The 14,525-nt window shown below is 38.5% G+C and overlaps 1 protein-coding gene across 1 annotated transcript in view; it reads right to left on the bottom strand.

The window, feature by feature from the left end:
- LOC105934606 (potassium/sodium hyperpolarization-activated cyclic nucleotide-gated channel 2) overlaps positions 1–14,525 on the bottom strand; it is a 59,375-nt gene that overhangs the window by 18,247 nt on the left and 26,603 nt on the right. Inside the window, exon 4 of the mRNA XM_036138066.1 lies at positions 10,982–11,200. Coding sequence (XP_035993959.1) covers positions 10,982–11,200 — 219 coding nt within the window. The remainder of the gene's footprint in view (positions 1–10,981; positions 11,201–14,525) is intronic.

The following is a 14,525-nucleotide window of genomic DNA, read 5'->3' as shown; positions in this document are numbered from 1 at the left end:
CCACACTGATGACTTGACTTTAGTTTGAGCCCAAAGGGTCGATCAGTGCATCACAGCATCATATGGGACCATTAAAGCAACGTGTAGCTGTGGCTTCATTTTGCAAAAATGCCTGCTGGAACAAATTCAGATTCACTCCTGACCTTTTTTTTCCCTGTCTAAATGACAGTTTTGGGAATTTGCGACAAATTATTGACAATTCACAGAAAGAAATTACCGAAACATCTCATTTTTTCTTTACTTTTATGGATTATTTAAAACCTCACTAACCCAATTAATCCATCTGTGTTGTAATTTTTTTTTTACCCTACTCTCTTTCATTTCACAAATTCTACTATTATAATTTAGGTTTACCCCAAAACAGTTATTTGTGCCTCATAATTCATTCATTTAATTTGTTTCCAGCTAAATTGCCTCATTACAGTATGAAGCACATTAAAAAAAAAGAAAGGAGGATCAGATAGCGGTAAGTCAGCGCTCGTCTTGTCTGCCTTTAGTTCCAAGATGCTTACGGAGGGAGTAACAACACACTGTCAGGATTCACACATAAAAAAGGCTCATTAAATTAAATGTAGCTTTCCAAGAAAACCATAAAACCCTAGAGTATATTCAAAGAGACTGATGACCAGAAGATAGTGCACGATAAGGGTTGGATCATTAAGCATGATTATTTTATCTTCATTTTTCCCAGACTTTTGAATAAGATCCAGTGCAATTGAGAAGACAGTTTTTGTTGGCCACTGCTATGTCAGACAGCTTCTAGGCAGTTGCACCACTCTATTACAAGCATATAGGGAGAAAAATGGCTGTTGTTTAAGGTGCTGAGAACCAAAACACCCCAAAGATCCTCACAGAAACCTCCGACTTTGATCTGTTTCTCTGTTTTCAGGACTGAGCAAGGTTTCCAACATCTAATCTTTAACAGCCGCAGATGACTAATATGTTGAGGTTATCAATGCAACATGCTCTAGTGGAGTTATAACAGTAATCAGGTTTTATCAAAAGAGAAAAGAAAGGATCAAAATGATCAAAATGCTGGGACATGTCTTAGAAGAGTTTCAGGGCTAATCTGGGACCAGCACCTGCCTAGCATCACATGACATGTTGATGCTTTTGGCGCCATAGTGCTAGTTTTAACTCCATGAAACCACTACGATCTCAGATCAAATCCTTTACTTGGACAGATGAATTAACCACAAGCTTCACACTAGCTTGTTATTTTGATCTTGAGAGCCATGTTGAAAACTTTGTAGTTTTTGATTTAGGGTTAGGGTTAACTGATTTAGTTTTTTTGGGGGTTGCATGACATCAGGAAAAAATGTAATTGCAGTTCAATTTTTAATTAAATTTACTTTGATTAGCAACTTTTACAGAGAGAAAACATCAATTGCTTTACACAGATATAGCATCAATACATCATTAAAGGTGCACAGGCACATTACATGACTTTTCAAAATGAATATGCCAGTAGCTCACTCTGGTTGCATGCAAAGTTTTTCTGACAAATTATGGCATCCTTTTGGCATATTATTCAATATTTCTGTCTTTTACGCTTTTATGCTCAGTTTGTTAGTAAATAAAGCCCTTCTGTGCATGTTTACCATAACAACACCACGTATGATTGATCAACAAACCAAAGCAATAAAGGCGAGTGAGTGAGTACATTATGTGATTAGGTGTTTTTTATTTGCTTTTGACAAAAGAACGGAGGCTGCATTTAGCCGTTGCCCGTAACGTACGGTATCAAAGAAAGGGCTGAAGAGAAGCAGCTATAAGATCACATCCAAACGTGGGTCACATCATGCATTGCGTTCTGCGATATAAATCCTTTTCTACTGTCTACTTGGAGTTGGAGTGGGCCAGGTTGGTCTTTAACCGTGCAAAGCTGCATCAATGGCCACCATCAGGCTTTCTGGTACTTCTATGGTACTGCCGGCAGATGCTGCCACGTCTATTTATGTCTGTTCATGATGCCCGGTGCTGGATTTCTATTTAGGCTCGAAAGGACTATCCAAACACAATCAGGGTGGACACTTGATGTATACAGCCTAATTCTATCACAATCAGCTGGTTTTGGTCTTTTTTGTATTGGCATATAACGTGCCTATGTCATAGTTTGAGTTCTATCATAGTTTTAGCTGTCTTGCTGCTTGTCGGGACTTTGATGCAATCAACTGGTTTCCTTATATAGGACATTTTTGACCAATCTGTATAATCTGACCCAATCTGTATAATATGATTGAACTTGACTTTGTAAAGTGCCTTGAGATGACATGTTTCATGATTTGGCGCTATATAAATAAAATTGAATTGAATTGAATTGAATTAGTTTCTGTCACAGGTTGGTTGTGTTTTGTTACTGTTTTGCACTTTATTCTCAGTCATCAGCCAGCTTTTATGCAGCTCAGTTTATCTGCCAACAATCTGCCAGCTCATTTCACCACCCAGTCGGTTTACCTGTCACTCCCCAATCACCATTAACCAGTCAGACCTGTTCACCTTTCAGCCACCAGTCACCATCCGATCAGTTCGGTTTACTTTCAGTCACCACCCTTCCTTTGATTAGTTCCACCTGTCACCTGTAATTAGTTTTCTCCCTTCACCTGTTGAGTCCACTATTTATACCTGCCTCAGTCCATTACTCATGGCCAGATTATTCCGTGCCGATTGGTGATTCTAGTCCTGCATTTTCTGCATGCCTGTTGATATGACCCGTTTGTCCTCCGTATATCTGAGCCAGCCACTGATTAACCTGTTACCCGCTTGATCTGATTCCGCCTACCTGTTGCCTGACCGGACCCGTCTTTGGATATTGCAGTTAGCCTTTGTCCCCTGTTTTGATTATTTAGTTTGCCATTTGTCGGCTCTGGGCTATTTTTGGTTTTTGGACACGGTACTGCCGTTTTTGGCTTGATGCCCATTTTGTTTCCGCCTGTTCGTCTTCTGTTTAATAAATTGTCTTTTATCCAAACCTCTGCTTGTCTGGATGAATACTGGGTACTGCATATTCCGTTGATGACAGCCTATGCACCTTTAAAAAGGAACAAGACTAATTAAACGATAAAGATAATAAAAAACAATTATGTTCGTATAGCTCTTAAGGAGAAGTGTGTTTTAATAAGAATGGGGTGTTTTGCAGCTTTTTATTTTTTTTTTTTTGCTTTCTTTTTTGCACCTTTTTAAAAGAGTTAAGCTGCTTACAATAATAGAAAAACAAAGGGAACATGTTCCATAGATGCAATAGTCTGGAAAGAGCAATTCAATCGAGCTTTATTTCTTATCCTTGAGTAGCTTTGGGTTTCATGAAAATTGCAATAATTTCTAAGAACTGCAATCGATTTGCCCATGACCCTCTTCCAGTCACTAAAAATAAGGATTAGTTTTGGGCAATGAAGGCATTTAGTGTCCATCTAGCTGGCTAAATACCAGACTTTTTATTATCTTTAGCAGTTGTTAAAATTATTTATTTTCAATAGTAGGTGTTTTCCCCAGCTGCTTTTTCAGCGCCACTGAGCATTACAATGAGTTGCAAGACATATTATTTAAAAATGATTTTTATTACAGTAACAAGCAATATCACTTCGCTTGTATTGATTAGACTCTTAACGTTATAAGGCAAAAAAAGATTGACAACACAGCACGACTTGTTGAGCTACATGGTGTGTGTCTTTGGAGCTGTAGACACTGAATGATGACCTGATGGTAAAAGTCTCTTTTTCCAAAAATGGACACACTTCTAAAAATGTGCACATTAATAGCTTTTTGATTTTTTTCTTAACTGGGGATCTTTGAGTCTGTGGTTGCTTAGAAATTACTCCAGAAGAGACATTTCTGACTGAAGTAACTCTACCATCTGCTTTCTCAGATCAGCACTGATCTGCCTGAACTTTGCTACTAGGGGCAAGTCAATCCAAACACTGCTTTAGGAAAATAAGTAGGCGGTAAAAAATCTGGTTGGCTCACATACACTACTAGCTGTTGGTCAATCAGCAATAGAAGGAGAAGAAGGGAGCGTAGCTCAAATTGCATCTTATAGGCAAAATGTGCAAAACTCTTTGTGGGTATCTTTGATAGTGTATTTTGACTTAAAGTCAGCAAATATAATAAGTATGAATAGAGAATTAAATGGGAAATAAATAAATACATTTTCAATTCTTCCTTTTCAATCTATCTCCTCATCTATTACCAACTCTTCTCACTTTTTTATTTCTGTTTCTTTGCCTTTCTTCCAAGGTTTCAAAGTGTCTTGCTAACCTATTATTTTACAATCATTTAAGTGGTACTTCTCAATACAATGAGAGTCAATGAAAAACAGTAATAAGAACTTTTTATAGCAATTTAATGAGATAAAGCGAGTAAGAAAATGGATGAATGGATGGATAGACATATTTATGTTTTTGTTGTGTTTCAGAAATAAAATCACCCATAATATGAAATATCTACTTAAATGTAATGCACTTCTGACAAAATATACATAACCTGGCTTATACACTGTTCATATTTTAGGTTTTCATTCAAATTATACCATCGCTGCCATAGACAAGGTATCAATTAAAGTTTTGAATTGTGCTCAAAAATGTCCAAGAAAATTTATTTGTTGAGCCATATATTGTCACCCTGTAATTAATTTGGACATCCCAAAAAAATCTAATCTCTCTCTCTCTCTCTCTCTCTATATATATATATATATATATATATATATATATATATATATATATATATATATATATATATATATATATATCCATGTTTATGTTGCACAGTATTATTAGTATTGTGTTGTTGTTTGTTGTGCGTTTGTTTTTTGTCACATGTCCTGCCGTTTCAGGCATACCATAAAGAGAAGCTGGTTATCATATGAGCATATCATATCCTCTACCAAAATGATATTTATTATTAGTATCCTTAAAACTTTACAATGTTTTCATTTATGATAAATTCCAATTTTTCTCTATGATACTTTTAGCATCTTGGGCCCAATCTTGACGTGCTTCGCTGCCGCCCCAACAACAAGCCATGGATCACCAGGGGCCTGAAGCTACTGCTGAACGAGAAGAAGAGGGTCTTCAGGTCTGGGTGATGAAGAGAAGCTGGTGGAGCGCAGCATGAAGTCAATAACATGCTGAGGAGATGCAGAAACAATTACAGGAGGGAGCAGGAGGCCAAGCTCCAGCAGAACAACGTGAAGGATGTGTGGATCAGAATGAAGCCCATCACTGGGTTTAAGGGATGAGGCAGACAGACAGCAGGAAGCCTGGAGAGAGCTGATGAGCTAAATCAGTTCTTCAACAGGCTCAACACTCTGTAATTCCCTCAACCCACCAAGACCCCAGACCCCCACACATCCATAGGACCCCCTCCACCTCACTCTCCTGTACAGCGCCTCTCTTCCTCGTCCTCAGTCATCGACAGCCACCCCTCCGCCTCATTCTACTGAGGACATCAGACCCCACCTCCCCATGACTACATGGTCTGTGGTCATGTTGAGCTTGTCACTCTCTGTGTCGGTATGTAAAGCTGCTGCTGCAGGTCAATAATTTCCCAATTCTGGGATCAATAAAGTGAGTTATATCGCAGCGTGTTATAAACCAACACAAAGTTGTACATCACTGTGAAGAAGGAAAATGTAAACAAAGGTCTCCCTTTACAACTCTGCCAATAGAGAGGAGCTTTGTGGAAGGCACAACTAATATTTGTCCTGTAAACAGACCTTCCCATCTGAGCCGTGAATCTCTACTATATTAGCCAACAAATATTAAATTCCTAAACAGTCCTTTGCCATTTTTACATTGAGCACAGCAATATTATGATGATGGTATATCTTCAATTCATTGTGCAGCCTTGTTTACTCCACTTTGTTACACCGCAATGTCTAAATAACACATAGTATCTGCAACAGAGCAACTGCAGCTAAATTCTCTATTAATATAGCCTGACATAACCTCTGGGTTGAAAATGAAACCTTCACACTGGGACTGTTACACACTGCCAGCAGTCCTATTTTGCTAACACCCTCAAAATGATTATAATGTCACTTTTAGTCCTGTCTGTCGGCATGGAAAATCCACCCAGCAGCATCAGCCGCAGTGGCACAGCCTGCGTTTCTCCACTGTGTGCAATTTTTAGTCCTTTTTTGTGTAATACACACTTCTTCAGCTAAAATACTAATCCTCCCCAAAAAAAGAAAATCTGACAACCGGTCAGAAAAAAAGAGCTCTAAGAAACACACTTTTCTGCCCTTGGCAGGAAGAATCAAGAGCTGGGATGGGAGGAAGTCACACAAGGAAAAACACACCTCCATGAGCCCAGTTCTGACTTAATTGCATGTACAGAATTATGTAGAAAATTTTAAACATGGACAACTTCTTTTCCGAACTTTAAGAGTCTCATTGCATCTTTGAAAAAAAAAAAAGCTATTCAGCAGTGGATCCAAAGCTTTATGAAAGTCAAAGTTTTTCTTTGGTCTCATTTTCTTCATGTCTGACCGTGACAGCTTATTGTGCAGGTTGCTCTTAATTAGGAAGATTCAAAAGTGGAGGAGAAATGAAAATTACTTCAACAGATGAAAAGCTTCTGAAAGTAGAGTCTTTAAAATAAACAAGAAAAAATCAGTGAACAGCTGAAATGATATCTGTGATATGTATCGTTACTGTATTCAGATAATTATTTGTGTCCCGAGCCCATAACATCATAAGTGACCCCTCACACCAATTACCAATGCTTCCGAACTCTTAGTTTCCCTTTACACAACGGAAACGCATTTTTGCACAAATGCCTTTTTGCACCATTATTCTGCACATTAAAAATGGGGTTTGTAAATTCTCCCGCATGATGTGACGGCACACTGTTTTTCTCCTGCACTGTTATATGTTAACATTTTGATCACTGCTGCACTTTATATTACAATGTTGTCATAATCTGACCATACTCCTATAAGCTGTATGCAACGAAATTTCATTCTGTATGCACTCTGTACATACAAAATGACAAATAAAGTTGTCTAAGTCTCTCTAAGTCTAAGTCTATTTAAACTATGAGAGAAGTGGAAAGCTCTGTGGAAAGCCCCATGGTGGCGCTTTACTATTCTTTAGGATTCATCTTTGATACGTTTCTCGATTGAGTGTGAAAGTAAGAGTAAACAGGGTCTTTACGACAGGCTGTTCTTCACATAGTGCCAGGAAGCACACCTCAATCCGAGCCTTTTTAATGCCTGAATGATTAATAGGTCACATCCATGGAGCTGAACTAATAGAAAAACATTCCTCTGAAAATTTGTTAAAAAAAAAAGGCAAAGTCCACAAAAAACCCAAAGGAGTAATTAATAAGGTTATTCTACAAGATTGTGAGAAAGTTTAGCTGTTTGAAAGCAAAATAAAAAGACATGAGGATGTCTCAGTTATTTTGCTCAGGTCAACCTTCAAAACTGGATGGGAATACAGGCTTGGAGACAATATACATATTAGCTTGACTGAAAGTTGATGCTCTGGGTTGATCAGACTGCAAATTTTCACAAATTAGTTTTAAATATTCAATAAAAGTTGAAGTTGTAAAAGAGCTGCAGGTAATTTAATGTTTATACAAGAATATCCCAAGCTTTGAACATCTCAGGGAGGGCTGTTCAATCCATTGCCCAAAATGCATGGAGGGAGTATAAAACAGGTGCAAACCTACCAACACATAGCCGTCCACTTATACTGAGTATACCCAAAGATGGATGGAAGGACACTGATGCTCAACATACAGCCAGAGCTGCAATGGAATAGTTTTTAGATTAACACAAACTATTGTATTAGACTGGCCTTGTCCAATTCTGGGCATAAGTACAATTGAGAATCTGTCACAAAACCTGAAAACTGACGCTCTCCATCCAGCTTGAGCTTTTTGGCAAAGAAGAATGAGCCAAAAGGTTTCTAGGTGTGCAAAACTGGTAGAGATATACTGCACAAAACTTGCAGCTGCAAGTTGGTTTTGAGAAGCATTGACTCAGATTGGTTAAATAGAAATGGATACCACATGTTTGTCTTTGTAAAAATTAAAAAAAAGACAGCCATATATCATTTTAACTCCAATGTACATTTATCCACCATTTTGTGTTGGTCTATCACATAAAATCCCCCAAAAAGCACTAATTGATTGACCAGGATTTATACTATATTTATCTCTACCATTGGTAGCCGAATAAAAAACACCCTCTAAACTCAAAACGCACAGCCCTTAAATATCCAGGACTCCTTCTCCCATAGGTTGCCCCTCCCCCTTGCTCTGCTCCCTGTAGCAGCCGTATAGCAGAAGCTGACTGCACCTTTCAAGGACACCTCCACCAGAGAGGACAGAGAATGCAAAAGACGAGAAAACAGAGAGAAATTTAGATCAGGAGGGCAGACAGAAAACGAGATAAAGGAGGCGATAAACCAGAAAAGGTGATGGATGTGAGGATAGGGCGGAGGATGATATCACATGGAGAAGAATAGTTTGAGACAACATATAGTGTGGGTTGAGAGTTACAAGGAGGAGACAGAGAGGAAGGCAGCCATGCTTGCTTACGTCACCTTCAGAATGACATTGGCAGGACACATGGGTCTGCTGCCTCATCAATTCTGCTGCTGCCCAAGGGGACATCATAACGTGGGCGCTGCCGCACACACACACACACACACACACACACACACACACACACACACACGCGCACACGCACCCAGCCCCTGGCAACGTGGCTCTACCTGGCCAAACACACCCGCAGCCTCTGATTGGCTGCTGACAGCCAACAGTGCTGCCCCTGCTCACCAGCAACTGAGACTCTGCTTGGAAACAGAGCGGCTGAGCTGCGAGCGCCACAGGTCACTGCTGCACCACCCCAGCAGCGTGGCTTTGTTTCAAAAGACAAAAACAGCTGTGGATGATAAATACCACCTCATGGCAAGAATGTGATAAGTGTGCGGTTAGGGTCATAGCCTAACAAATTGTTCTACTTAGTTGGTGTTGCACATTTCTGTTGCCTCGTGAATTCAGCTTCTGGAATAATTGTGGTGGGTGGGCTTAAAGCACAGCTATAAATCACTGAATTGTAAAAAAAATGCCCAAATCAGCTGTATTTGCATGCATTCTGCTCTGTTCTGTCTGGTGTCTACGATTTCTGATCTTATATTTTTATTTGGTGATAAATCCCCATTTTTACCACTGCTACATTTAGCATATTTTTAGCAATCACACAATGCTTTGCAAAAGTATTCGCAAAAGTATTCAAGTTTTGTCACATTTCAGCCACAGGCCTAAATGTATTATATTTTATTGGTAGTTTGTGTGCCTTCAAGCACAGTCTGGTAGGAGGGAGGACGTCTCTGAACATAACTTTTTATTTTTTGTCAGACTCACGAATATGCATTGTTCTAAGTAAACCATTGCATTGTAACTCTGTGTGTGTTTTATGGTCATTGTGAAAAGAAGCTGAATCTTCACCCCAGACCTTGGTCTTTTACATCCTCAAGCAGGTTTTCTTCCAGAGGTCCACTCCAGTGGACAGAGCATCTTCCTCCACATCATTGGTGCTTCCCCTAAACAGTTTCTGGCAACCATTCAACTGGACTTACTGTGCCTTCCTCTCAGCAACAAGTTTTATTTGTCTAACTTCTCCTTAAGGTTTCGCTTCGTGTAAGGCCGCGACCAATAGCTGTCCTGCTGACAGATTCTCCGTGTTACCCTTTAACTGTCTGCTGTTCATTTTATTCAGTTACGTCAGAAACAAATACAGATTACACTTCAGATTTCTATTTGCATAAAATGCTGAAAATGTATAATTTTTCCCCACTTAACTTTGTGTCACATAAAATCCTTTTGAAATATATTCAAGGTCATGGCTGTAAAGTGACAAATATTCAAAACAGAAATTTTGTGTTCGGATTCTTACTTCACAAGAAACGATCTGGGCAGAACAGAGCAGACTCTGAAGGGAACAGAAGGCTAAAACCTTTTGGATTTTGTACCTTATCTGTATACATTTATTATCCTGGTTGAGTGTATTTGCTTTAATAAGATAAAAAAGAATAATCTAAACAAATAAAGAAATAAAATAAGTACTTTACCATTCATGTGAGAAAATATTGGTCTTGCGCTACGGTACCAAAACAATATATGTGCCATAACTTGAAATAATAGTTACGCTTCGATAACATGTTAAAACTAAATATTGTGACGGTCCTGAAAAAGATTATAAAGACTAGAGGAACAAGAACAATTGGAACTCAACACAGAAGCATAAAAAACGAGACATTTCCAGGCCAAAAGGTTTTCTCACTTAATAATCATTGGTCATCATTATACTTCAATCATATCAAACAATAAAGATATCCTGTCTACATTAAGGAGGAGTTGGTCATTTATTTCCCTCCATTTTCAGAGTTGATCTTATCCTGAGACTAATAACTTTAGCCAAAGGCATTAATACCATCTGTAAAAAAAAAAAAAAAAAAAAAAAAAAAATCTGAGTATTGTGTCTTTGACAAAAAGGAAAATAAAACTCTTTCCTGTAATTCATTGCAAAGGTGACAGGTTTGTGAAGGAAAATACTTTCTATTCATGTTTCTTGATATTAATTATATCAATTCTACTTATCAAATTGATTCTAACCAACATGTTTGGGTAGATTTTCCAAAAAGTTGAATCTTCCTTTATGGAAATAAAAATATAAGCATCGTACACAGGATCTAAAGCAGGGGTCTTCGGTTCTGGCCCTTGAGGTCCAACACACCTCAATCAAATGGTTAAATGACTTCGTCAGCATGCAGTCAGGTCCTCCAGAGTCCTGCTAATGACCGGATTATTTGACTCAGGTGTGTTGGAGCAGAGACACGTATAAAGGTTGCAGGACACTGGACCCCGAGGACTGAAATTGAAAACTCCCTGATCTAAAGTGTTTTGATTTTTTCATCATTAACAAAAACAGTAGCTGTGGTATTGAAGACACGGGACAGGGCTGTTTCCTCACCTTTTCTTGATACTGTCGTCTGGATGAGTCCAGGGACTGGATCAGAGCTGTTGCATGGCCAATAAAGACAGCATAGCAGGTCGCTCCCACAATCATACTCAGCATCGTCAGCCAGATATCGGACAGACTCTCCGGGGCGTGGCGGCCATAACCAATGCACAGCATGTGGCTCATTGCCTTGAAGACTGCAAAGGAGTAGAGTTCGGACCAGGTATCATTCTGCGGAAAGAGAAGAGGAAGGAGACAAATAAGCATTTCAACAAAATGAAAAGACGTGTTCGAAGAAAGAGTGCAATACAGGACAGGACTTAAATAAGTCTTTGGGGACAGCTGGGTCATGGAAGAGCATTCATACAAATGAGAACTTGCGGGACTGTATTGCATTAGAAGGAAGGACGGAGGAAGTGAAAACAACATCAGCAAAATCCTTCGAGGCCTAATCAGTGAAGTAGAGGCGGTTTGGAGATGATTTCCTTAGAGAGACGATAATGAGAGGTCATTAAATATGCCCTTTCAAAGCTTTGTGAGAAGGAATCTACTGGAGGCAGCGACAGGCGTGCTGCCGCCACCAGGCTGCGCTGTGTGGGGAGTCATGGCCTGGAAAATAAACATCCGATTGTGATTTACAAAGAGGCATTAATAAGGTTGTTCCATGACAACCAGAACAAGAGATGAACATTACTATGTAAATAAAACCCGTGTGTTCTCCTCTTACACATCTTTGTTTTCCCCTTTTATTTGACTTACACCACAGGGACTTTAACACACTGTTGACTTTAAGGTAAATCTCGAATGATGTTTTAAAAAAAGATATACATATTTTCCTGTTGTACAGAATTTCCATCAGTATGTTTATTTATCTTAAATTTTTTGTCAACTTTTTTTTTCTATTTAAAAAAACTCTTGATGTGTCAAACTCTGTCTCAAATATAGTGACACACATGTTAAAACAAAACCAAATTCAGAGTGGTGAAAAGGTATTCCTTTAACCTTTCTGTGGTTAGCAGTGTTAGGGAAAGCACAGAACCGGACCTTGGACCTAAGCATGCATTAACAGATGTAACCACTTCAATAACCTGTTCAAGAATGCCTGAAAATACCTTCAGGTGACATTAGATTTAACAGAGTCATCATTTGAATCCACAGAATGTGCTCCCAAGATTGTTCAAATGCATGATAGCATTTTTAAACATTTAATGAAAGGTCAATTCAAGTGAATACATTTTCCAATAATTCTAATTAAATTGAATTGTAAAGTTTCACTCTGTGCTTCCTCCAAGTGTGGGCAGTAAACCTCAAAGGAGTGGCTCCCGACAGTGATGAATTCTCTGTCCTCTGGAAAAATAAACCCAGGATTTAAAAAAAAAATAAACAAACAGTGGATTCTCTTTTTGTAGGGATGATTTACTGTAGATGTGGCAAAAACAGTTTGATCTGGGTGGCTAATCTGAGAGCTGAGTCATTGAGGTGATGAAGGTGAAAAGGAGGAACCAATCACTGACTGACCAGCTCAATCGGACGAACCATACCTGATCCGACTCTTTAAAATTTGGTTTTGATGTTTCATCCGTCAAAAACATTATTTTATCTTTCGACAAGATACTTTTTCAGATGTATTTTCATTTGGCTCTGAGTTTTAAAGAGAGGAGAGGCTAAACCTCCAACACCTGTGCCGAGATGAAAAAAGCCAGTTCCTCCCTGCAGAGACAGCCTTGATGCCAGGTCCAACAAATGTTCAAATGTGCAAAGATTATCTTTCCACTGAGGAGCAGGACAATCAGAACCAAAGGGCAAGGGACCCACGACTAAGAGTAATGTGTCTCAGTAATTTATGTTAAGCTGTTTTGAAGCATCAGTAGATCTCAGACCTCTAAGGCCTTCCTCTGGTGTATTCTTCATTTCCTTTCCATGTTTTCACCAAAGGTTAGTTAGATATTTAGAAAATCACAATAATCCAACAAACTATGAGTTTATCCCTCCAGAGAGAGAGAAAAAGAGAGACGATTTAATAAAGTAGGCTCCTTTATCAACTTTTGTTCAATCTCCAACCTTTCTGAATCGCCTTTAGATTTCATGCTTGTTTCCTATGTTTCTTTTTAGCTAATTATTAATTATATTTTAGTGATTAGATACAATATAATGATGTAATTTATTTTCATTTGACTAATTTGTTGATATTATGATGCTGAGAATAAGTATGTCTTTTATAATCCTCTCATTCCTTTCATACAATCTCGGCTCCATTAACAGTGAATTTACTCTCCAGAGAAACAAAATTATGAGAGATTTGGACACCTCAAATCAGTTAATGCTGATAAAAGTTTTAATACAAACCAATTCTTCCTATGGATAGTTTGCTTTGGTGGAACATTTATTCAGATCTTTTTTTTTTTTTGTTATCAGGTCGGAAACCTAAAACTTTGCTATATATATAGATAGATAGATAGATAGATAGATAGATAGATAGATAGATAGATAGATAGATAGATAGATAGATAGATAGATAGATAGATAGATAGATAGATAGATAGATAGATAGATAGATAGATAGATAGATAGATAGATAGATAGATAGAAAATTTAATTTTTAGTTTTGAAACCCAGAAAGCTAAAACGAATAACACTCATTTCATGCCAGTCAGGGCTCTGACTGAGACAGGTGTTAAACTTCTGCCTGACTTTCTCCAAGTGAAAACGATAATGGATCGATTAATAGTTCAATTAGTCATCAGCCGTTAAGGACAATAATCACATGTTTAACAGATCGGATGAACATGTGTTTTCCACATCAAGGCTTGAGGCAACACAACACTAAAGGGCCACAGAGTGATGGGAGGGCCACTACATACCAGCAGAGGAGACTCGGGGCCCTAAAAATACACAGAGCTCCACCAAGTGGGATGGGAGTAAATGGTGTGTGTGAGAGCAGGAAGAGAAACAGTGGAGTGAAACATATTGAATAATATATGAATGGTGAGCACTTTGATTCTGAAATAGCACAGAATAGAGAGCAGGAGAGACTCCATATCCACCTAAGTCTCAACAGTTCTCCTCTGGGATTTTAGTTTGGGAGCTATCCTTTACTTTGCCGGTAATCAACATCTCCATTAGCGGCAGAGAGGCTGTTTGAACTTGCCTGATAACAGAGAGGGCTATACATTTATCTTGCCCAGTGTGTCTCTGTGTGGGCTGCGGTGACACTGTAGCGCACGAGGCCTTCCAAAAAAACGCTAACATTTCAAGACTTCATATGTAATTTAACTCTTATCAGAGTATAGCAGTGTTTGCTTTGAAGACTTTCACTGCGATGCTGTAATACTTCTTATGCTGAATATCACAGAAATAAAAAGGAAAAAGGTGAGCTGACTGGGTAAATTTCTTTGTATTTCCTATAGTACAGCATCTTCGAAAACCACAAATTAGCTTGTGTAAGGCTATTTCTTTTAATGGACTCTTTCATAGGGCACTTATGGTAGTGTTGTAAATGTTGAGTAAAAGTCTATGTATGGTAAATAAAGTTGTATTTTGAGGTGTTTTATCTATA

Source organism: Fundulus heteroclitus, chromosome 6 (genome assembly GCF_011125445.2).
Source record: "Fundulus heteroclitus isolate FHET01 chromosome 6, MU-UCD_Fhet_4.1, whole genome shotgun sequence".
Taxonomy (NCBI): domain Eukaryota; kingdom Metazoa; phylum Chordata; class Actinopteri; order Cyprinodontiformes; family Fundulidae; genus Fundulus; species Fundulus heteroclitus.
Note: the sequence above shows the minus strand (reverse complement) of the source record. Positions and strands in the feature narration are given on the sequence as shown.